We start from the raw sequence: 25,721 nt of genomic DNA, 5'->3' as shown, positions 1-25,721 counted from the left end.
CGAAAGTTTCATTTTGAGCAGAGGTAACAGTTTTGAGGCAAAAGTTTCATTTTGCATGAGGAAGTTTTGTAAATAGTGCTTAAAGAGGAGGTTTTGTGTTTAATGTTTTAAGAAAATGGAGCAAGGTTTCAGATATTGTGTTTTAGCAATTGAGAAAAACTGTAAATATACTGGAAGACCCTGGGCAGGAATTAACACTGGGTTAAACTGAATTGTAATCTAATTACAATACATCCACAGTATGGTGGCCATGCATAGCTAGGCCCAAGAGATAGCAACGGATGTGATGTATGGATAACCTAATAGTAGGATTTAGTCTATGCCCATTAGAGGTAAAAGGGGTAAGCTTAAAGAGTCCCTCCTAGATTCAATGTAGCGACAACAAACATTTGCAAGTTCAGTTTTAATAAAAAACATTGATATGAAGTACAAATTCAATTTAGAAAAAAACTGACAATAAAATAAATAAAAAATGACAGGTACTTTTTGTACACCAAGAGTTTAAAATGAACACAGACAAAACAGCATGATTGGACAGATTAACTGTTAAATAGACACTAAGAGTCTGATTTGATTAAATTACCAAAGTAGGCTGTTATAGTTTTTAGTTTGTTGTTGAGAAAGTTCTGTTCCACCTCCACTCTTCCACCAGGACCAGCAAGAGAGGCAATCTGAAAGAAAAAAAAAGGTAGTATACCATGTCATGCTCTCTTTGCACCTACCAACAAGAGTTCAACTCAAACTGACTATACTTTCTCTGTACCCGCAGAATGCATATGACTAGCAGTCTTGCATCATTAGTGCAAGCAAGCAAGCTACTTGAACACCAGATCGAATGAGACAGCATGAAGTAACTGTGCAAATTGGATCATGAAGTGCAATCATATGTCAATAACACAAGACCAAAGCTGGCAAGTCCACAAATACATTATTACATTGCCTAAAGACACCTAAAATAAAATCAAAGTATTTTTGAGAGGTGTGTGTGAAATGGTTCAGATTGAAGTCTCTTATCAAACATTAACAAGGACCTTATTTTCACTGGCTACACTCTGCAGACACAGGTGGCCTGCAGACCACACCGACGGCCTACATATAGACCAGCCGCAAAAGTCAGCTGACCAAACCATGGAGCATGAAATGACATGCATTTGCAGGAGCACACATACAAATGTACACACACACACACACACACACACACACACACACACACACACACACACACACACGTGAGAGGAAGGCTTAATCACTTGTTTAAGGGGAACACACCCAATCTTTGGTTTGATTTGAATTGAGGACTTAACTGTAAGGTTTTAACTGTAAGGAAACAGCTCAAACATGTTCCAAAAGCTTAAACATGGTATTTTATCTAACAATTTAACTACCAATGTAACCAATTACCAATGTGTACCAATGTAACCAAACACAAGGCACTTTTTGACAACAAAAGAAAACCTCCATGTTGATGAATGAGGCATCTGAGCCACTATTAATCTGATGTAGTTAGTCATCTAAAACCCCATGCCTCTCTAGCAGCTCCACTGCAGGGCTGGGATTCTGCTCATCTGAGAACAGGAGCACAAATAGCCCCAGGCCTCACCACTCATAGTTGTGAAAAACACTAAATACTGGACCAGGAAGTCCCCATGTGCACAAAAAAAACGCACAACGAAAACACACAAACAAACACACAAACAAACACACACACACACACACACACACACACACACACACACACACACACACACACACACACACACACACACACACACACACACACACACACACACACACACACACACACACACACACACACACACACACACACACAGACTATGAGTAACAGTATGTGTTCTGGAGAATCACAGGTATTATTCAAAAGAGAGAAAATGTGTTTCTTACTTGCTCCATGTCTGCATTCCGAGGGAGAAAATACACTATATTCTCACATATCAACTTTGACAACCTGAAAATTTCAAATGTAGAGATAGTTAAGGAAAACAAAAAAAGAAAGTGATGCTCAATCAACAAAAAGAGCATTAATGAAAAGAAAAGCTTCTGTTACTGAAACTGTTGACATGAAACGGGGGAAGAACATACACCTGACAAAGGTATTCAAACCTAAAACCCCTGACGAGAGGAGTGAAACATGGCCAGGACAGCCAAACTAAAGGATATCCATCAGGCGTCATCATGGTCCTGATGTCGAAGACGTCTGCACTCAAGTACTCGGGCCCTCCCCACGGGGGACTGAGGAAGACCACGTCAGCCCGAAGCCTAGGGGCCAGCTGCAGGAAGTCTCCGTGCAGGAACTCGATGCGGTCAGCCACCCCGTACACCTGCGCATTGTGCCGTGCCAGAGCCAGCCGGCCTGCATCAATGTCAATGGCTATCACTGAGAGAGAGAGAGAGAGAGAGAGAGAGAGAAAGAGAGACAGAGAGTGAGAGAGAGAGAGAGAGAGAGAGAGAGAGAGAGAGAGAGAGAGTGAGTGAATGAATGATTGAGAGAGAAATGGATCCAAACAGACAGTTACACAGAGACTACTTGGATCTAACAATCCTGTGCCAATTGTATTTATTTGCTTGAGGCCAAACATATGATATGCAAGATATACAAAGGGACCAGTTCTTAGACACTGTACTGGTCCTACAATACTTGTTATTATGGAGATTTCTTTTTCAAAGCACACTGCAGTTCGAGTGTCTTCATTTTTATTTGACACGAATATCCTCAACCCTAAAACTATGAATAGATGAGACTAGACCGGCACACCGGTTTATCTTACGGCAAAGAGGATGAGTCTTACCTCTTTTTCCAGTGAGGGCAAACTGAATGGCGTTGCCTCCCACCCCACAGAACGCATCCACGATCAGCTCACACTGAAAGCTGGTTTGGACCCTCAGAGCGATGTGCTCAGCGATCCGCTCTGGAGTCACAGAGAACCAGCCCTCTGTCAGGGGAGAGAAAGATTTTCAGCAGAAGCCTCCTGGCCAACACACTCACACAGATGATTCCCACAGCATGACACGTCTCTGTCGACAAGAGTGCTCAGCTGCTGCAGACCTCTGTCCACATGCCTCCGGGGGACAAGCCGTTTCTAAAGTAATATATTGGCAGGTTGAAAAGTGCTTGGGGAATTGTGAACTGAAAAGCATATAATGGCCACAAGGGGGCAGTGCACCTTTGCGATCCCATTTGCCACAGAGCTACCAACGCAATGACCTCATCTATTTGACACTTTCCCCCGCCTCCTCCTCCCCAGTCATCGCACACTGTACAGTGCGTCAGTGTCTTGACACAGTGAGGACTGCCACCAGTGGCGTCTGGACTCATTTTATCCCATTCATGTCTACTTACAGATGACACCATTCAAATCTGTTTGGATTTGTTACATTTAGAAATGCCATTTTTGCCATATACAGTAAATGAATGCTGTGCTATTTATGCTAAAACATTAATTAACATCCTTAAAAATGAACGATTCCCCCTAGTTAAGCACTTCCTCGAGCCAGAACATTTCAGCCAAGTGTGCGGTGATGCATGTCTTTTTTTTCCAGCTCAGTTTTTACACTGACACTTCTTTTCCCTTCTCTTTCGGAGGTTTAATAGACCATATCTTCCTCTCCTCCGTGGGCCTCACCACCATCTGCTTTAGGCTACACCAGCCCCTTTTCCTTTTTTTATGCCTCTTGTATTACCTTCTCCGTGGAGAATAAAACACCTGCCCAAGCAATGCTCACTGGGACAGAGCAGGCTTCAAAATATGGAGTAATTCAGCTCGGAGTTTGACTGTACCGCCATTCCATCCTGCACAGCGCCAACTCCTAGATGATACCTGGAGGAATATCATCAGTGTTCATCCTTGTGAAAAATCACACACCTAGAAATAAAACTCCATCGACGCCCTGTGAATTTCACTCTCCATAAATATGCAGATGAGTAGATGTGGTAATAGATTACTGTCAAACTTGGTTTATTACAGTGAGGGTCGGCTGTGTTCAAATCCTACTGCTGGAGATCTGACATGTGATATTCTGTGATCACAATGCTAATGTATTGGAGCACTCATTTATAACCGTACAGCTATTTACATTCTTCAAAATGTAGAGTTGGTTAAAAAGTAGGAATCAAAGCGAACAGTGACAGTTCATAGCAATTCATCTATGAGAATAGATTGCCCATATAAATCACACAGGAAATATCTGCTTGCTGCAAAGCTTGTGGGAAATCAGAGAGGTTAACCCAGAAAAGCCAAAAATATGACAAGCTGAAGCGTGGTTGAGTGCAGCCAGTTGAGATATACCGCTGTTGTGTCACAGATACTGCAGTGTAGAGCCAAGCTCATCACAAAAGCCCTATACCACTATACAGGTGGGTCGTGGAATCGTGGAAAAGTTCATTTTCCCCCCCTAATTTAGTTCAAAAAGTGGATCTTTCATATATTCTAGATTCATTAGATACTGTGAAATATTTGAAGAAGAGTGGAGAGGCACAGAATCTATGTTGCTTGAAGTCCAGTTTGATGTTTCCAGTCAGTGATGATTTGGGTGTCATGTCATTGGCTGGTGTGGGTCCACTGTATTTTATTTCAGAGTTAATGCAGCCTTCTACAGATTATTTAGAGGGCATGCTAGAAAAGCCTTTGCATTATCTAATTACAAATGTAAATGGCAGAACTCACTGAACACTACAATGACTTTGTCTGGAATCATGGTCTATTGTCAGATTAAATTAAAAATGTGCTCTTTGGTAAATAAAACACTCCAGGTGGGTTTGACTTTCATAGAAGAATAACTATGCTGAAAAGAACCCAATGCCTAATGGTCATTATGGTGGATGGTCTGTGATATTGTGGGGCTATTTTGATTCAAAAGGCCCAGGGATCCTTATTAGGGTGCATGGTATTATGAACTCCAAGAAGAACTTGAACATATACTTAAAAATCTGTCAATCTCTGCCAAGACACTAAAAGTGTCTCATGCTTGGATCATTCTGCAGGTCAATGAATCAAAACACATGTCCAGATCAAAAAGAAATGGACAACAGAATACAAAATCAAGCTTCTGCCATTGCCATCTCAGTCCTCCATGGAAAACAGTGGGGTGAGTCAAAGAGGAGAATGCACAAGTGAGGACCTGGACAAGATTTTGCAAAGGGGTATAGGCTCAAATTCCTTGCTTTGTGTTTTATGAGATGTCATAGGAGAAGATTAAGAGCTGATTTATTGGCAAAGGGAGGCTTAACAAAGTATTAAATGCAAGGGTGCCAATAATTTCATTATGACCCTAACATAAATTGCCAAAAGATGATGTTTTATACCCCCTTTCACTGATTTTACTCAGAACAAGTGTATTTTTACAGTTGTTCAATGTGTAAGAAACAAACAAATATGAGACTTTGCTTAAGGTGCAGTTTGTTTGACATTCCACCCGGCTCACAGCTCTGATGACACTTTTTTTTTGATTAAAATAAAAAATAATATACTAAGTCAATATGTTGTTCCATTTTCATAATCCATTTAGTATCTTAACTCTCCGGCCTTTGTACTTACCATGTAGCAAAATAGACTTTAAATATCACAAGGTAATATTCCTGATGGGGCATGAATGACCCTTAGCCCCATGATATTACTGCACTCCACGCAGTCTGTTTCTTAATTTTACTGACTTTAATCTCAGCAGGTCTCATGGTTATAAAATGTCTGTTTAAAGCTGCCCATGCACCATGGCCAGTAGTGCTCAGAAATTAAAGTGGGTGCCTTCTCTCATTATAGTGCTGCTGCTACTCTATAGGAGAAAACAGCAGTGCAAGGGTGGGTGTGTATGTGTGTGTGTGTGTATGTGTGTGTGTATGTGTGTGTGTGTGTGTGTGGGGGGGGGGGGGACCGTGAAAACGAGTAGCATCTATGTTGGTATGAATAAGTGAGTGGTTGTGAAGGCTCAGATCTCTCTTTTTCAAACAGAATTTCAAACGCTCTGAAAATGACTGACTTCTATGCTGCGTGAGACAGAGGAAGCATATAAATTGCATTAGTCATAACATGGAGAAGAATCCACACAGAAATGCTTTTCTTTTGTGGGAAATTTGGGTTTTCATTGTATTTCTCTGCAACTAGATTATGACACTACTGACTACAAACTACATACATCACTCACCAATTTGTTTCAGAGGTAAAAAACAAATAAAGAATGAATGTATAACGAATACAGGAACGTTAAGAGTTGAAAACGTTTCCCCATCGTGAGAGGCTTCATGAAGTGAAATGAAGGAGTGAGTGTGGAGACCAGGCTAACAAAGATAGGTCCTACAAGGTCAAAGGTGCAAATTTACAGAGTTACTGTTGGATATCAACCAAGACTGCTCAGTTATCTGACAATAAAAAAGTGCCATACACTCAAGTTTTATTGTGTGAATTTTATGGGCCAACAAAACCTGGCCAAAAATAACCACAGGGAAACCATTTGCTCTAGGGCTGAAAGATTAATCGGAATCAAATCAAAAATAGATCTTGAATGCAATTAGCAAATTGCAAAGGCTGCAATTAATTGTGCAGCTAGCGACTCTGACCCAATGGTTAATAATGTAACATGTTTTTTTTTTTTTTTGTCGTCCTTGTGTGACAGACAAGTTCATAAGTCAGGGGCACAGTGATCCACATGTGAGATAATCAGATCTTAAAGTGTCATTTGGAAGTAATTTGTATATTTTAATTTTCATCCTTGGATTAGTAAATAGAGTCGTTCATATTTCAATGTTATCTTAATTGGTAATGTTTCATCACATGTTTTAAAATGTATTATATAGTAAATCTTGAACCGAAGCTTGACTTGTATCACAAATCAATTTGCAATCGCAATATCAATCATAAAAATCGCAATGTAATATTTTCCCAAAATCATTCAGTCCTATTTTGCTCCATATTTTTTTTTATTTTGGCACCACTTTACTGTCTCCCATAAGCATGAAGCCTACTGTTAGCCCCTAAGAGAAGGCCTCTCTGGATTCTATGGTTCACATTATTTCATCCAAATTGCTGTTATTATTTGTTTTAACTTGCTAAATGTGCATTGGGGGTTCTTTTGTTTCTTTGTTTCATTGTCAATAAAGACTTCTTGTCTATGATCTTGATGTGGATTATTAAATGACATCACATAACCATCTTGGTCCAGTATAGATAAACGTCATGCAGGCCTAAGAGGTGAATTTAAACTTTAAACACCAGAGAGCAGCACCACAGAGACAAGAACATGACCTCCACTCTGGAGGTCACTAAACACCTTCACTGTAGCACAGAAGAGAAGAGAAGCAAAAACACTCCAGAGAGAAGAAGCTGACTCCAGCGGGAATGTACAGCAAGGCCAGAGGAGTGAGTTTTTGTTCGTTCGTTCACTCACGTCAGCACTATTGGCCCCACAGACAAGATGACAGGGCCAGCTCTTCTAACAGGCCTGCCAAGCAGCCAGCCAGCCATCTTCACTCAGACCCGACCAAACACCACATGCGGCTGCTTCACTCTGACAGAAACATTATACTGGGCAACCCACGTTTCGCCACTCACAGGCGGTGCCATTTACATACACCTTGACTTACCCTTCAGAGCTTTGTTCACAGATACGTCGTTTTGGTCCAAAAATAAAAAATAAAAACGTATGCCTGACATCTAGCGGAGAGGATTCTGGACACACTTGCCAGCAATGTTTATTTTACATTTTTCTTTCTGCTATCTAAAACGTCATCAGTAATGTTGACCCTGTCAGAGAAATAACACCTACATGACCATGCAGAAAATGTCCATCTAGCACTGTTGGACCACAGGCTAAGAAAGAAATGGGATAGACGAACGACTACAATAAACTGTAAGGCGAGTTCATATTCTACCTTTCTTATTAAGTCAACTGCACTACAAAGCTTTCCATTCAAGCACAACCGGTGTTGGCATGACAATTTCCAAACTGCATTTACAGTGCTGAGGGAACCCCTCATTAGACTTGCTAATGTACGCAGACAAAAATAACTCCACACGAGATGAGCGCAGTTTGTGGTGTATAAACATAGTGAAGGAATGCACACTCAAACAGAGGGGCAGACAAGAGAGAGCGAGATCACAAATATAAAAAGAGGAGCTGCACACTCTTTAATGCTTTTTATTCGTGACCGACGTTTCTGCAACCCCGATGAAGGCTGTTGACGAAACGTCAGTCACAAATAAATAGTCAAAGAATTAAGAGTTTGCGGCTATTCTTTATTTCTAACATCTTGTGGTGTAACATCTTACTGTGAACAAGGTGGTCACACAGGCTTTAAGTTGACAGCATAAACTCAAGCGGAGTGCTCCACCAAAACGATCGACCCATATTTTTAGAAGAGGGTTTCAATATAATCTTTTAGAGGCCAGATTAGCTCCTGAGGTAGCTGATGCCAGTAAGCAAGGACAGGGTTAGTGAAATGCCAGGGCTGGAGACAACTTACCGTGGTCCAGCTTGATGCCCTCATCAAACCTGGAGAAGAGCCGGTAGCGCTGGGCCCAGTACTTGGCTAGCTCCGGTTCTGCCGCTATCTCAGGAGGCATATCAGCGTCTGGCCGTCTCTTCCTCACCTTCCTCTTCTTCTTCTTATTAGGCCTCACCGTGCTACTCTCAGCTATGGAAAAGAAGTGCATGGTGATGAAAAATTAGTAAACAATAAATAAATCAATTCAAATACATTTACAGGGTACCCCAAAGGAATGAAATTTAATACCAACTTTGCACCCATTTTTTTTCTACAGGCCAAAGTGAACAGGCTACAACTAGGGTAGTCTACTTCGGTAGCACTGTGTGTGTGTTTGTGTGTGTGTGTGTGTGTGTGTGTGTGTGTGTGTGTGTGTGTGTGTGTGTGTGTGCGAAGACAATTTATGAGCCTGAATTATCAGGCATTTTTGAAGATGTCCTTATGAACACTTATTAGCATAGCCTAGTAGAGTAAGCATGATAAGATATGCATTTTTGTTGGAACAAATCACAGACGGTAACAAATAAACTTGCTTGAGACAGACACATTACAAATGCAAGCCTAAGTCTAGTCTACCCTATTTTATTTGATAAAGTTGACCTGAAATATTTTAACCTGCAGCCTAGGCTACTTGCAGATTGTCCTAGTTAGTTTGTTTAACTAACCATGTTGTGGGAATAGTGTTCACATTACATGTTAAACTGTGCCCTGTAGGAAGGAATACTGAGGCTATTTTGAACCTGCACTTGCACACACTTTCACTTTAATGACGTGAATGGGGGATGAGAACCATGAACATAAGTTTCAAAATAAAAGCAATAGTTTGTTTATTTTCTCATGAGATACATATTTTCCCAATATAATGGTCTCTACAGAAATTCATTGACGTTACGGTATCCATTAATTCCACCAAAGGAATAACGCCTTGTGAATGAAATTCCATACTTTTAAGGCCTTAATTTGACAATATTAAATGTAAGACTTTTTCAATACTTTTAAGATGTACAGATTTATGTGTGCATGCCTCCTTTGAAGACTCCATGAGATGTAATAGTCACTGAATGGGAGGCACTGTTTACTACCACTGGGAGCAGCTGTAGGCAGAATCCCTCCAGAAACCCTGTGAACTCTCAGTGGCATGCCCAGCTCATCCAGGCCTTTCCAAGCTCTTAAACAGGATAATATGAAGAGTAGGAGGAAACTTACCAGCACCTCCAGCACCACAAGTGCCTCCATCTTCATCACTGTTGGCAGCAGGATCAGGGAGCAGGTAGTCTGGGATGTCCAGGCTGTAGACCTCTCTTGTGGGCCGGGTGTTCCCATGCCTCTGCCTCCTACCTTCATCCCCCCCCTCCTCCTCCTCCTCCTCCGCCGCCCCCTCCTCCTCGTCGTCCTCGTCCTGTTCTGGCTCACTGAAGTTCTGATAGGTCTTGTGAAGATGTGGGTCAGAGTGGCTGTCTTCCAGACATGAGCTGGGGGCATCGCGCTGCTCTTCCCCCGGATGCGGAGCCAGAGGGGTGCAGGGTACAGGAGGCTGCTGCAGCTCCTCCTCAGGTGGAGCTGCAGGAGCGGAGGCCACGTCGTGCTCTTCTACAGTTTCACTCTCAACTAGTTTTAAGAAGTTCTGAACCTGAAGCACAATTTGAAGGAGGCCAGAGGTAGGAGAGAGAGAGAGAGAGAGAGAGAGAGAGAGAGAGAGAGAGAGAGAGAGAGAGGAGGGTGAGAGAGAGATGGAGGAGGGTGAGAGAGAGAGAGAGGAGGGTGAGAGAGAGATGGAGAGAGAGAGAGAGAGAGAAGGGTGAGATAGAGAGATGGAGAGATGCATTATTCTCACAAAAAAGCTTGAAAATGAAAGTCAGATGGTATTATAAGACTGTTCACATTTCTAAAAAAAACTATATGTTAGCAATCTGAAGGAAACTTAGGAGGAAATCTGAGGAAACTGAAGAAACCAGAAGATTGATCGGATACCCATATTTTTTGCCAGATGAATTGAAGTACGTCTTGCTGGAATGAATTGGCAAGAATATGCCATTTCTACACAGCCCAAATTTGTTTCCTTTACATGAGCTATGTAGAATCACACCTTTCATATTTATTTATTTATTAAAGCTTCATCACAAAGTCCAAATTAAAAACACCTCACAAATACGAATAGCATGCAAATAAGATCAACATCACATAACTGCCCCCAAAAAACAACCTCTCAGAATATTATAATAGAATCCATTAATCCTCAGCTTTCACTAGACATAAGGGGAGCATTTTATTCTTTTCCTCAATCCTCCAAGGTAAATAATGTTCTTAAAGGCTTCAGGTAACTGGCTTTACATTCTGACAGCTCTCACCAATGTCACCAAGTTGTTTTGAGAAACTGAATGTTTCAAGAACTCTAGACACTATTTTAACATGCCCTAACTGCATCATCCAATCCCACCATCACCAAAACATTCACTGTTGATTATTTTGCTTGTACACCACATGCTTAAATGTCACTGGGATTTGGAAACTATGTGAGTCTCCCTATTCGGTGGAACAGTGGAGCAGATGTCGTGTGTCACGCTGTGCGATGGATGATGAGAGAGCTGTCATGTGAGCAGAGAATATGTCCTTTTGCAGTTTGTTCTTCGCTCCCACACCACTGACCATTCACTAGGCCTGGCGCGCGCACGCACACGCACACACACACACACACACAGATTAACGTCTCTGACACCACCAAACCCCTCCCCCACCCCTTCACCCGCTTAACGTCTTGCTCACTTTCACACAGCGATAAAGTGTAAAGCTCAATACAGACAGCACGACGGATAATCTAAACATTTACTCTCTAAATGAAAACGCAACAAACGTTAGTCATATCCAAACTCGCAAATCAGCCTGACTGTGCACAGTTCAGTACAAATACAACACAATAGACAGGGGAAAAAAACTAAAAACTACTAAAAACATACTGTCATAATTGAAAATCACTTAGCATCAGGTCTTACTTTACTCAAGGTCCTGCTCTTGGAGACTGGGCAGGCTTCGCCGGCCTCGGAGAAGAAGACGTGTTTATTGACCTTACAGGCAGCCTTCCTCCTCCTGGGGCGCTTCCCGCTGCCCTCCGCTCTTTGGCCCCCCAGGCCCCCAGGGCCCTGTTTGAACTTCAGCACGCTCTCAAACCTGACGCACACACAGGGACACAGACAAATAGAACTCGCACACAGGGACACAGACAAACCTAACTAGAAGGGGGCAGTAGAGGGTCCAGTAGAGGGGGCAGTAGAGGGTCCAGTAGAGGGGGGAAATAGAGGGTCCAGTAGAGGGGGCAGTAGAGGGGGGAAATAGAGGGTCCAGTAGAGGGGGCAGTAGAGGGGGCAGTAAGGGGGGCAGTAGAGGGTACAGTAGGGGGGGCAGTAGAGGGGGGCAATAGAAGGTACAGTAGGGGGGGGGCAGTAGAGGGTACAGTAGAGGGGGGCAGTAGAGGGTCCAGTAGAGGGGGGAAATAGAGGGGGACAGTAGAGGAGGCAGTAGAGGAGGCAGTAGAAGGTACAGTACGGGGGGGGGGGGGGCGCAGTAGAGGGGCCAGTAGAGGGGGGAAATAGAGGGTGCAGTAGATGGGGGCAGGAGAGGGTCCCGTAGAGGGGGCAGGAGAGGGGGGCAGTAGAGGGGGCAGTAGAAGGGGCAGGAGAGGGAAGGGGCAGTGGGTTGCTCTGGTGCTGGTTGGGCTTACCTGTGCTCCGTGCTGCGTTTCAGGCCCAGCACGTCCCAGGCCTCCTTGGATGTCATGGGGGGACTCTCCTCTGCGTCCAGCTCGTGGCTGTGGGAGGACAGCCATCAGTTTATCAGTGGGAGCGTGCGCACACGCACACACACACACTCTTGAATGCTCTCCAGCAAACCCACCTCCTCTTCAGTTTGGCAGTTTTGCTCTCTGGAGGGTCTTGGTCATCTCCATTATCTCCATGTGGTGATGTTGCCACCCTCAGTGCTGGGTTGGTAGGCAAATGACTCGAGTGTCCTTGGTGGTCTGTAAAATGTAAAACCACAGCGTGTTCTAAAGTTAACATTTCATCACATCTCCAGCACCCCCCCCCCCCCCCCCCATGGAATAAAAAGAGAATGTGGGGAATAGGTTGTGTACTGCTAAGTGTCAGGTTTCACAAACAAAATAATATTTCTTACCAATTCATGAAGTTGCTGTCTTTTGTCTTATACACAGACTCACACACACAGTCTCTCTCTCTCTCACACACACTCTCACACACACTCTCACACACACTCTCACACACACTCTCACACACACTCACACACACACACACACACACATTAAAAATACATGGACCTGTGCCACATGTCTCTCGTTCAAAGGCAGACATTGTTTGATATAGAGCATAAACTATGCTGACAGAACCCAGCTTGACTGAGGGAAAAAGCCACCTCTTGGGGGATGAAAACAGCGCAAGAACAGAGGTATCTGAATGTTACTTGATCGCTCACAACCAGGTAATTCTGCACCTGTCACTGGAGGCTCCTGATTATAGAATTCCTATGACTCCTACTCCATGAGGAGACTCCAAATACAACTATCACAACTGATTGAACATTAAAGGATGTAATTGTATTCATTTACATAATTCTCCTCCTCTATATAAATAATTCAGATGTGATTCCCAGCAAAGATACTGTAAAAATCTGCTCTATTATTTTTTATCAAAAGAAAAAAAGAAAAGGCGATAGTCTGGACATTTCTCAGAGTATGTGCAATGTGCATTATTAATTGCACAAGTACTGATAGACACTATGAATGCAAAAGCATTTGACAATTGCATATCCAAGTATGATGACTCCTGCCAATGATGTAGCAAAAAATAAACAAATACCTCATGTTGTCCTGGGTTTTTCACTCTTCTAACTTAAATGTATGTTCTGTCATATTAACTCTGGAGTTAGATCGGATTTGGATTTGAATACAAGCAGCCAACAAACTTGAAACTATCTAACAAATGCTGTGCGATGTGCAAACTGATGCATTTTAATTTGGGCATGCGCTGCTCTGCTCTGCTCTGGACACGGCTACATGTTCATGGATGTTCTGACCCTGAGCACAGAGCCGAGGAGCTTGGCTACAACACAGGATGCCAACGGCAGGCGCATTAGCTCTTTTACATCACCTCAACACAATCAAAAGGAATCTGAAGATGTTAAACCTACTAGCTATATCAGAGAACAAAACTTTTGCATACCTCTCATGTGCACTGAAGAAAGCCAAAGGTCGACGAACATCGAAAAACTCCCACACACTGTTTGTTTTGTCTTGCAAAGTTAAATAAACCTGACAAAGGTTGGTGGACTGGAATGTTAAATAATAGCCTACATTTAACATTGCCAGTGAAACAGAGAGTGCGTGGGAGTTTTCACAGCTCAAATCTAGCCGTCAACTATGCAGCTTTATTTCTGTTTTGTTTCCTCTCAAGGATGCATTTGCAGAGGAAGACACCGTATCTGGACTCACCTGCTGAGGGGGGACGGCCACTGCCTGATACAGACTGGCTGCTGTCATCACCCCTGTCCTTAGCACACTCGTATCCTGAGGGCGCTCCATCCTGTCCCACACCTCCGCCAGCCTCATTGGCCTGTAAGCTCAGCCCTCCAACCAGCTGAGTCACATCTCCCATCCCTACAGATCCCTGCTCTAAACCACTGCTGCTGGTGTCCCCAGTGCCCTGGGCGGGAGGGTCCGGCCCTTCCGTGGCACCCTCTGCTGCTGCCTGCTCTCCATCCAGTGGAGGATCATTGGCATGAGGCGCAGTGCTGCTGTGGGCGTCCTCCTCCACCACCGCCTCCTCCACAGACCAGCCTTGAGAGGCCCAGAAGCAGAACTGTTCCCAGTAGTAGAGGTAGGTCTGGGTGGTGTGCAGCTCCCACTCCTCCCTCGTGTCGGGGCAGTCCCAGGGCCCCACCGCTGGGGAGGGATCGCAGTCTGGGTGGTTCTCCAACCAGCTCTGCCAGAGCAGGCCCTCGCCCTGCTGAGCCCAGTACTTCTCCCACCCTTCCTGCTTCACTGGGCTCTCAGGAGTGTCTTCCAGAGTAGCACAGGTTTCAATAGGACCCACAACACAGAGTTTGTCGTCCTCAGGCTCAGAGTCAGTTTCAGAGAGCACTTCTGGTTGGCTGGCCTTTGTCTTCCAAACATGTTTTCTCCCCTGAAAATGCAGCAAGATGTTCAAACAAATTCACCTCAGCAGACTGAAATTATAAACATTTGCAATAGAGCAATATACATGAATGAAAATGCAATTACATGAAATAGCCAAAGTAATTACAGAAAAGTGTGTCAATCAACATTCAGAAAAAGGACTAAATGAAAGAAAAGACATCAAAGTCTTAGAAACATACTGATCCTTTCTTGGCAGAAGAAGTGCCAAACTCAACTGGAAGCCCCATGCTTGCCATAAGTTTGCTCTCTTCGTCCAGGTCATCACTCTCTGACAAGTGGTCATGGTCTGATGATTCTTCATAATAATCCTGGGACACTGGAGGAATCACAATGGAGAAAGTATTAGTCTGATTATCCATGCACACTACACAACATGACCACACAGCTTGGAAAATATATATAAGTGCGCGGCGCATATACCTTCAAGTGCATCATCAATCAGGTTTTCGTTGAGAGACTTGAAATCTGAACGGTACAATTCCCTATCACTGAAAGCAGACAGAGTCAACAACATTAACCGCTGCGCTTACAATACAGTAATGATTAGGAGTAGCCTACTGTGGATAGCAATATTAAACAATGTTTCTATCTTTTTTGCATGTACAGAAAGTAAATCAACTCACTCACCATACAAACGCTCTTGAACATAAACAATGTATAGACTTGAGCTCCTCTGAATCGTGGTAGAAAAAGATGTCAGCCACAGGCACTACATTCCATTTTCTACAGTAAATCATGCTGCAACACCAGTGAGTCTAACTAGGAGTTGCTAACTTGACGAGCTAAACATTCATAACGTTGATACCCTGTATTCACATAAATACCATTCAGATAACAAACCACGTATATGGTCATCACCAACTTAAGCAAATAAACATCCAGTCTACTCTCTGGTCTACTCTAACCATGTTGCCCTCACATGAAGCAGCATTATGAGACGGAAGTTGCTTCCTGCCATAAATGCGGCTGTTTCCTGTTTGTGTCACATGCATAGAGTGCCGGTGAATAAACCAGGGAAATTGAAGAAAATTGCAGTCAACGTAAACGTTCGCTGTCTAATAATAAACGGAAAACGACTTCGCCACGACAGCAATATGTATGTACATTCTCTTCACAGACAGTCATATTTACGTGTTACTCTCATTGTCGGATAGATCTGGACTATATTAGTATAGCGTTAACTTTAGCTTCTGTAAAAAGGTTGCCATAGCTATGTAACGTTTACATTACTGTATGTTATGATGGCTAACTTTGAATGCTGCTTTCAGTGGTTTTGGTCACTGTTGCCTAGCGTTAGCAGTAGTGACCGGTATCGTTAACTTACATAGCCTAGCTCAAACACGAAATGGGTTTGCTAGCTTGCTATGTAATTCTAGGTCACTTTCAACACCACCACCACTACCACCCACCACCCAAGAAACATACACAAAGCTATCTGCAGGCTGTCGACAAACTGTCTAGATGTTGCTGGCATTCAGTTTTTGTTTTCTTGTTTCACAAACGTTATGTTTAACATTCTAGTATATTAGCAAGCTTACAAACTGGCTAGCAAATCAACGTTAGCCACCATACCTGACATCTAACGTTACCTACGCTTTGGTGAGATGTTGCATACATTCAGTGGACCAGTCTAGTTTATAATGGTGTGGCTGCTTCCCATTTCTCTGAAATATACTCAGACCTTTTGCAACGCTATCCTTTGGAATTAAACAGTAACGTTAATGTTATCATCCCGTCTGTCTTTCAGGGTTAACATTAAAGTGTGAGATTCATGGGCATGTATTGTTCAGCAATACTGTCACTCGGGAAAAGGTATGGAAGCCAGCTGTTAACTCTTTTGATTGCAAATGTTCATTAATTTACATTTAGATTTGTCAAAAGGCACACACAGTTAATGTGGTATCTAGGCTACTTGAACTCTGGTTTGTGGTCTTTGTGGCCACTCACCCTAGGAATCGTGACGTGGTGCAAATGCAAAATAAGTTGCCAAGACACTACGGAGCCCCTAAGGGGACATGAGCAAAAAATCTAAAGTTTACTTTAATGTGCTCACGCGAAACGTTGTGCGCACGCAAAACTTTCATGTGCGCATGTTTAATTTTGTTTTGCTTATGTCCCCTTGGGGGCCCCGTACTTATTGGACAAGTTATAAAGCCAATAGTACTGTGGTAGTAGAAAACCCATCTGTGGGGTCTGTTACATGATTGCTGTGGTCCATTCTCAGGGCTTTATATAAGCCCACTTGGGGTCAACCCAAATGTGAATATGCAAGTTTGAAAACTGATTTTTTTGGTTGCAAAAGTGGAGAGGGTTGCATTGATAATATATGATTAATTTGCATTGATAATGATTAATTTTAGACTATATGTAGCTTATAATTATTTGAATATTAGTAGAGCCCGACCGATAAATCGTGGTGCTGATATTGTGTGCCGATATTAGCTATTTGCGATCTTTCGGTATCAACGTTTATAACGGCCGATTAAGTAAAGGATGACCAAACACTGATCCTCATTTTGGCTCATTTTTCAGAGTTTCCCTTTTAAACACAAATTATGACTATCAACTGGTCTTTTCAGTGTATTTCTGAGCAGAACCGCTGGCATGAAGCTGAAAAAATAAGCGTCCTTTCTGTTCTTTAGCTGGGTCATGGTTGCAGCATGGTTCGAGCCGTGCCTCAGACGTGGTTATGGCAGAGGCACTGTGGCTGCTGTAACCTGTTAACATGGGTGCCGAAATGAAAATCAACATGTAACTGAGCCGTTTCACAGACGCAATGCAGGCAATGTGTTCAGGCCTTAAGTCATATGAGCGTATGGAATTTATCTTACATTATGTGATTTTCCTTTCCAATCACACTGTTACATGCTGTTAATGCTGTTAAAGGTGTATAAAAAAAATAAAGGTGTGTTTTTCACAGATAAGAAGAAAGACCTGACACTATTATTCATAATACTTATTTCATAATTTATTGTATAAATAATAATAATAATAATACATTTTATTTAGAGTGCCTTTCATGTCACCCAAGGTCACTTCACAATTAAATAAAAAACAAAAAGGTTGTTAAAATAAAAGTAAAAGTCAGTCAGTCAGTCAGTCCATAAGCCATCTTGAAGAGATATGTTTTAAGTCGGTTTTTGAAGTCAGTAATTGAGTCACAGTGTCTAATGTAGTCTGGCAGTGAATTCCACAGCTTGGGGGCGATGTAGCTGAGGTTCACACTAGGTACATGCTGTAGGGCTGCTGAGGAGGATCTCAGTGAGCGGGCAGGGGTGTAGACTTCTAGGAGGTCAGTGAGGTAGGTGGGGGTATAATTGTGTAGGGCCTTGTAAGCCAGGAGTAGGACTGTAATGTAGGACTGAAATGTATTCTGTAGGCAACTGGAAGCCAGTGCAGTTGCATCAGTAATGGTGTTACATGACTAGTGGATTTGGAGCCTATAATAATCCTTGCTGCAGAATTCTGAATCAGTTGGAGCCGATGTAGTAGCTTATTAGGGATTCCGGACAAGATGGAATTACAGTAGTCAAGGCAGGATGTCACATATGCATTTACAAGGACTTCTGCACTCTGCTGGGTGAGCGCTGGGCGAAGCCGTGCAATGTTCCTTAGATGGAAAAAGGCACTTTGAGACATACTGTTTATGTGCGCACTAAATGAAAGTGTATTGTCTAGTATCATAGACTGTATATACAGTCTATGTCTAGTATGACACCAAGGCTCTTGACCTGGTTGGAGCAAGGGATGGTGCTGCCATCTACACAAAGGGTGAAAGGTTCCATCTTAGCAAGATCTGATTTGGAGCCAACCACTAGCAGCTCAGTCTTACTGCTATCCATAGCATAGTTTTATGTCATCCACAAGTTTATGTCATGGAGGCAGGCCGTAATTGCAGCTGGCGGAAGAGTGGCAGTGGGTTTCGTAGATGAGTAGTGTCATCTGGGTGTCATCACGGTGTTGATAAGAGCCTTTCATTTGTATACCAGATAGAACTTTTCAATATGCTAAATATTAGAGTACATTTTTAAATTGTGTTTGTGAAAATCTGTTTTTGAAATCCTCAAAATATCGAAATCAATATCAGTCTTCAAAATCGGTCGGGCTTTAAATATTAGTGAAAGCTAAGCATCATTTTAATTAACTAGGATAATACAAAATATTTGCCTATCATGTAGGCTATTTTTGTTCTGTTTTTAAGTACCATGAATTGAATACCAGTAAATTGGTATTTGAAATTCAGTCTTTGCTGACTCTGATTTGATTCCATTGCCTAACATACAGTCTGCGGAAGACGCACCTTACCTCACCTTACCTCATTGTGAAATTTCAGGTCTGCCCGGCAGCAGATGGTCATCTTGCTCAGCCCAGCAGTGTTCATCGGGAGCGGCTAACCGTGAAGCAGCATGTCCAATGGGAACGAGTCCTGCATGTTAGGGAATGGCTCCTCCGGCTTCATGTCATGCTTGATTCTGCTCTGGGAAGAGTGGGTCGGTGTGGGACACCTGGAGGACTACCTCAGCTACCTGGAGTACCTGCTGTGGGTGTTCACACCCCTGGCCATCGTCTTCATCCTGCCCTTCCTCATTGTGATCCTGCTGTATCTCTCCATACTCTTCCTGCATGTGTATAAGCACAAGAACCAGCTGCGGGAGGCCTATTCCAACAACCTGTGGGATGGCGCAAGGAAAACCTTGGCAACTCTCTGGGATGGTCACGGAGCCATATGGCATGGTGTGTGCGTGCGTGCGTGCATGCGTGCGTGTGTGTGTGTGTGTGTGATGATGACATGTAATACACCATAGATAGATACTGTATTGATCCAAGGGGAAATTCAAGACATACACAAGCCCATAATTGTCAACAGAATAGAGATGTTAATAAATTGTTGAGCTTCCCTATACATTTCTGAATTAATGATAAGCTAATTGTTGGCATCTGTGTCTTTGATCACTTTAGGTTATGAGATCCATGGGTTAGAGAAGATCCCAGATGAAGGAGCTGCCCTTATAGTCTACTACCATGGGGCTATTCCCATTGATTATTACTACTTTCTGGCAAATGTTATCATTCAGAAGGGACGCACCTGTCATTCCGTGGCAGATCACTTCCTGTTCAAGGTTCCTGGTAAGTACTGTATGTCTGTCTTCTTTTAGGGGTATTGGTGATGAAATCCCTGTATACCTATGTGGTCCTCAAAATAGGATTGACCACTACTGTTGTTTTTGTTACCATACTAACTAATATAAGTTATTTTGTGATGTAGAAATAGAACGGTAGTTGTAGTGATCTGATGTGCAAAACTGGCCATTTCATTTAAAGGCTGCATCATAAACAGAATAGGAATGAGGCCAGTTCAAGTGGAGGAGGAGAACAACCCATCTATACAATTTTTCCCTATGCAAATATTTCCACACTCTAGTCATAGCTATGGCCTCTCTAGTTTGTTTGCCAGTGTGTGTGTGTGTGTGTGTGTGTGTGTGTGTGTCTGCAGGCTTCAAGCTGCTGCTGGAGGTGTTCAGTGTGATCCACGGGCCGCAGGAGGAGTGTGTGAAGGCCCTGCGCAGTGGCCACCTGCTGGGCATCTCTCCCGGCGGCGTGCGGGAGGCACTCTTCAGCGACGAGACCTACCCGCTGCTCTGGGGCAAGCGCAAGGGCTTCGCTCAAGTGGCCATCGACTCCCAAGTGGTAGGGGAGGCTCCCCGTCTCCCATTTTTGATTTCTGTAAAATCTGTATTTTTGCTTATCCTTCACACTCTGTGTTTTCTCTCTGCAGCCAGTAATTCCTATGTTTACACAGAATGTTCGAGAAGGATTTCGCTCTCTTGGAACATTAAGTGAGTAGATTGTCTTGCGGTCATCCACATTTGTCTAGATGTACTGGAATGATAATGATAATGATTTGTCTTTTTATTGTTTGTTTCAGAATGTTTCAGATGGTTGTATGAAAGATTTCGCTTCCTGGCTCCTGTGTACGGAGGTTTCCCAGTCAAATTCCGTACTTTTCTCGGTGATCCCATTCCATACGATCCCAAACTTAACGCGGCAGAGTTGGCAGAGAAGGTGAGTTATTTCCTTAGTTTGTTTGAATTAAACTGAATCATAATTTGCTTCCCTTTCATAATTATTTGGACATATATCTCTTTGCAGGTGCACGAAGCTGTTCAAGCACTTATAGATCAACACCAAAAAATCCCGGGTAATATTCTTCGAGCTCTTCTAGAGCGTTTCCACAGACGACCGAAAGAAGCCTAGTCACTTCCAATGTATCAGGTCACTTCCTGTGTATCAGGTCACTTCCTGTGTATCAGGTCATTGTTAATTCAGCACTACAAGTGGACGTTGGCACTAAGGATTGATGTATGTTACTGATATGGCTCAGCAGCACTAACTGGTAGTTGTCTGTGACACAAAGCCACATATCTAATAAGATGTGTCTATAGAGAATCCTGATGACTACTCAACTGGTAATAAGTGTGTGTGTGTGTGTGTGTGTGTGTGTGTGTGTGTGTGTGTGTGTGTGTGTGTGTGTGTGTGTGTGTGTGTGTGTGTGTGTGTCATCATTTGGAGATTGGTCTTTAATTTATTTGCACAATTTGCTTTGTTTAAAGGACCACTGCCAAATTAGTTGATTTTGTGAAAAGCCTTATGTTTATTTTATAAATGTTCAACTTAAAAAGAGGTCAGTGTTTTTTTTAATGGATCTGTGTGAATAACTGAATTGGTGAAAAATGGAACTATAACCGTATTAGTGTGAAATGTATTTGTAAAACACAGTGTGTTGAATCAAGTTGTTATTTAAATTCATGTTGACTTGATTTGCCCCTCCACCAAAAAAAGTATGATGTAATAAATTCACAATTTTATTTCTATCAGAGGGCACTCAATCTCAATGTTTAAAGAATGAATAAATGTATATTTCACAGAGAATCAGTTGTATGATCAAGTTTGCATGTGATCTATTTGTAAATCATCAGTTATTTAACAAATATCTTATTTTTTTCTTTATTTGACTAACACCACACCTATAAATGGCATCATGTAGAAATGATAGGGACATATCTATTTTTATCAATCACTGTATTTGACTGCACTACAGTGGTAAAGTGCTTAACTATCATGGTTTATGCTCTGAGACCCCTATGTCTCCTCTAATGCTAATCAATAATGATGCAAGTACAGTAATATTACAGCTTTGTTGTGAAAATGTACATTCCTAACTAACAAGTCTATTTTAATGAGGGGAAATATGGTAATTGTAATGGATATGATCAAGGTGTGTTTCTTTTCTTTTGAATTTAGAGCCTAATCCCTTTCTTTGCTCACAATCTATTGTGAGGTGCCCAGAAACAGCAGAAGGTGGACAGTTTAAAGGACCACCTTTAGCCAGGTGATTTTAATATGGTTTGGTCTCTTGTCAGGTGATTTTAATATGGTTTGGTCTCGTCAGAAGCATGCAGCCTCACAGGAGCATGGCAAGTTTGTGATTTTATGATTACTACATGTGACTCCGAAGCACACATTCATTACACTGTGTAAATGTTCACACTTTAATATACATATCACAGAAGAAATTGTGTGTGTGACGAAAACCTGGTGTTGGCCCTTTTGAAACTTTGCTATTTACTGAAAACCTCAGTGCATTAACAGTAAATCAAGAAATGTTGAATTTAAAACAATTAAAACATATTTTTATAAATCTTTTGAGTGTGTTGTCTCTAACTACTACTAATAATGTACCGTAATGTGTGTAATTATATGGCTGCATAAAAGACATGCTGCCCATTACATAAGTTAAAGTTTTATCTTTTATGAAAATAATGTGCTAAACTGTTGAAGTACTCCTGCACTTGTTCAAATGTAGCCCGTAGGTCACCAGTCAGAATTGATTCATATCCCCCTCTGTACAGAGATGCAAGGCAGAGAAAGGGCAGTGGGTGGTGGGTGGTGGAGGCATGCATAGACTGTATGGGATGGGGCAAGGCAACTGGACTGCAAAGCTCATTTTGGTACATGTTAACTAGACAACATTGTCTGTCCCTGCATTACACAGCTGTCTGGCTGTCAACCTGACACCGTCACATTTCTAGCGCCAGATATAAATGGTATAGACCCAACCACAAAATAGCAACCTAACCTTATAACACCAAACATTTAGTCGGTCATAAAAATAAGATGGTTACATTATACAAGGGTCTGAATGTTGTAAAAGTGTTTTGCCATTTATTTAGCTAATTGTAGTTGATTGTTGATTAAAAAGATATCCAGACGTTGCCATTTTATTTTTTTATTACATTTTACATTATGTGTGTGTTTATGTGTGTGTGTTATTGAAATGCTCAATTGATAAGGTCTTCCTTGTTTAGTTACTAGTGCCTGAGGTGGAGTCCTAGCTGGTGACCTGTCCCCCAAACTACTCTTCTTTCTGCTCCATGGCACCAGCACAAAACTCTACATGAGGTGTGCAGTGTGCTTACACCACCTAGTAGCATTCCTCTGCAGGAACATGGCACGGCATTCACAGAGCCTTTCCAAGGTTACAGCGGGTAACCTCAATGAACTTGGCAGAGGAGTCTGAGAAAATGACCACAGTGTACTTTATTCAATGAATTTTGGTACTTTGTGTTGCATTAGAATCAAATAAAAATTTACAAAAATCCCAATATATACAAAAATGTCATGTTCTTTTTGATTTTACTCATTTAATTTACAATAAAATCTGATTAACATATTTTAATGCATTTGAAGCACTTCAGACTTCCATCACACAATGCAACTTACTTGAAGGACCGATAATAAACAGTTTTTTATATTTTCGTTTTTTTTTTTTCATCTTTTAGTACATCACATACACCACACTATTTGAATCTGTTTTACATCATATGTAACTGCCATCTTGTGGCACTGACCTCTAGTCAATAGACACCCTTCACAATCAGGACTCAGAGAGGAATGTTCTTTTTTTTAACGTGTACATTTGCATACATTTATTTACAGTTAAATAGCCATTTTCAAATTGTCATTGTGAGTTTCATTGCAACTGAAAATACCAAGTACATCTGTACATTATGCTATTACTGTAGATCAAAAGGTACAGAAAACCATCACTTCCAAATTCATCGATTACTGTGCTTTTACTAATGCAGTGGTCAGACTGGCACAGCCATCAGTAAACCATAATGTGATATGGAAATTAATACAAAAAAAGACAATATAGCAATGAAGACTGTGGGATATTACTCATGAGAGAGAACATTATCATTATTGTTATATCATAACATAAACAAAATAAATTTAGTTTATAAATTATCTGAATGAATAAGAATGTACCAACACAGCATATGCCTCGTTCTGCTTTCACTGTGAATAGTGGATGGCTCTATCTTTAGACACATGACAGTACCCTGATAGCACAGGGGCGTTGAATCCACGTTGAATCAACCTCCGCCGCTTCAAACAAACGTGGATTCAACGCCCCTCAACGCCCCTTTGCTATCTGGGTAGGCTACTGTTAGTGACCAATGCCAAAATGTGACTAAAAGCTCAAATGGGTTGATAATAAGTTTCTGTGAAGTCATAGCTTTTCAAATTGTCATGATCCTAGGGGACATAGCCATAGCATAAGCACAGTAAATAATATTGATGGACAAAGCAAGAATGGACTACGATCAGGGAAGTCATTGTCACACTTTTTTTACTCTAAACCTACATGCCTCCTACAGGAATATCATACAGTGCCTCTAAATCAGACAACAAGTGCAGACACATTTCTTAAGGCAAACAAAACTCAGACAAGCAGCTCACATGGTCACAATGTGATAGAATGCTTTTCTCCTGATAACAAAGTGGTTTTGTTTCAGTGAGAGGATCTCTCATTTAGATCTGTTTCACTGATGATGGTCATAAAATAGGACACCGCTGCATGCGTGAAGTCTTTACCGTGTACTCTCCATTGAAGTATATACTCTCCATCACAGAAGAGAGATATGCTATGATCACTCTAACAAACACAGTCATTTGAAGGTGAACAGTATTCTGATGAACAAACCATACTGAGGTAGGTAGATGCAAAACAATTGCACCGGAATGAAAATGATTTAAAAAACGAAACCATGAAACATGCCCAAAATATAACACCGGAGAGTAACATGAAGAGGATTTGAAGGCATGAACATTGACTGAACCTACTGTATTTCTCCATTTCTGTGATTTCTTGACATTTTGAAATAGTGGTTGCATTTTGAAAAGGTCGTCCAGTCTGCTATCAGGGTGCTTTATCATTTCTTTCCACAGAGCTAAAAGCAGCAGCCTTACCATAGGCTCACATGAATGTGCTTACAAAGTCCTGTGACTGATGTTGCATCAATGTATGATTTATAATGAGTGAATAGGAAATCTTGAGCTTGACTGTGAGCACATACTCTCATCTACACTTGTGCACATTTAACCATCCAACCAGAGATATATATTCCACTACTTGAATTTCAAAAAGCTGACATCATAGCATCGGTTGAAAAAGGCTGAATTCACAGAACACTGAATGCACTGCATTACAACGGACTGGAAACAAAAGCCCAGGCTATCCCTTGCCTTGGCACGATGACCCAGAGTCCAGTAGGAGCAGCAGAAGCATGTGAGGCGGCCTTCACAGGACGACACTGGAAATGAAATCTCAGTGCATTATGTATGAGACGCTGGGCTTGGAGAAGCAATGTCACGACCATGGTAATGACATTCAGAGGCAGAGCCAGAACACACTGGTGCCAAAGCTCAACCTTGCAGCACAAATACACCACTGGCAAGAGCAATAGAAAAAAGAACATTCTTATATGGAATTATGTGACTAATTATCATGGGGTTTTTCAACATGATGAGTGAGGAAAATCTTGCTGAATATCTAATGATAAATAAATGTGTGACATAAATTGTTTAGAATTTCCACTGTTCTAATTGTGCCATATGCTACAAATGAATGAATGTAACCCAATATTTATCATACGGCCAGTAATAGTCCATAACAATCTATGA

The 25,721-nt window shown here is 41.9% G+C and overlaps 2 protein-coding genes across 4 annotated transcripts; one reads left to right on the top strand and one right to left on the bottom strand.

Annotated features, from left to right (window-relative positions):
* Positions 1-399: 399 nt before the first annotated feature.
* tgs1 (trimethylguanosine synthase 1) lies at positions 400-15,606 on the bottom strand. The gene is made up of 13 exons (XM_076294899.1): positions 15,321-15,606; positions 15,114-15,181; positions 14,873-15,009; positions 13,989-14,679; positions 12,380-12,503; positions 12,207-12,293; positions 11,482-11,656; positions 9,698-10,121; positions 8,471-8,641; positions 2,808-2,951; positions 2,179-2,395; positions 1,903-1,981; positions 400-671 (listed from the first exon to the last, which is right to left on the bottom strand). The coding sequence occupies exons 1-13, from the start codon at positions 15,428-15,430 to the stop codon at positions 558-560; spliced, it is 2,541 nt and encodes an 846-aa protein (XP_076151014.1). The 5' UTR covers positions 15,431-15,606; the 3' UTR covers positions 400-557.
* Positions 15,607-15,667: 61 nt separating this feature from the next.
* On the top strand, positions 15,668-22,392 carry tmem68 (transmembrane protein 68). 3 transcript variants are annotated; one of them, XM_076294898.1, is made up of 8 exons: positions 15,668-15,789; positions 16,441-16,505; positions 19,027-19,427; positions 19,653-19,820; positions 20,188-20,381; positions 20,470-20,530; positions 20,620-20,756; positions 20,844-22,392. In XM_076294898.1, exons 3-8 carry the CDS (start codon positions 19,100-19,102, stop codon positions 20,946-20,948), a joined length of 993 nt encoding a protein of 330 aa, XP_076151013.1. In that variant the 5' UTR covers positions 15,668-15,789; positions 16,441-16,505; positions 19,027-19,099; the 3' UTR covers positions 20,949-22,392. The 3 variants fall into 3 exon arrangements, with proteins under 3 accessions (XP_076151013.1, XP_076151011.1, XP_076151012.1); XM_076294896.1 differs by having other exon boundaries at positions 20,137-20,381; XM_076294897.1 differs by lacking the exon at positions 16,441-16,505 and having other exon boundaries at positions 20,137-20,381.
* The last annotated feature ends 3,329 nt before the right edge of the window (positions 22,393-25,721 follow it).

Source organism: Alosa pseudoharengus, unplaced genomic scaffold, assembly GCF_046254945.1.
Source record: "Alosa pseudoharengus isolate Yale_2024_CS ecotype anadromous, Long Island Sound unplaced genomic scaffold, YU_APseudo_1.1 YU_APseudo_1.1_scf_2, whole genome shotgun sequence".
In the NCBI taxonomy this organism is placed as follows: domain Eukaryota; kingdom Metazoa; phylum Chordata; class Actinopteri; order Clupeiformes; family Clupeidae; genus Alosa; species Alosa pseudoharengus.
The sequence above is the reverse complement of the archived record's forward strand: the minus strand, read 5'-3'. Positions and strand labels throughout refer to the sequence as shown.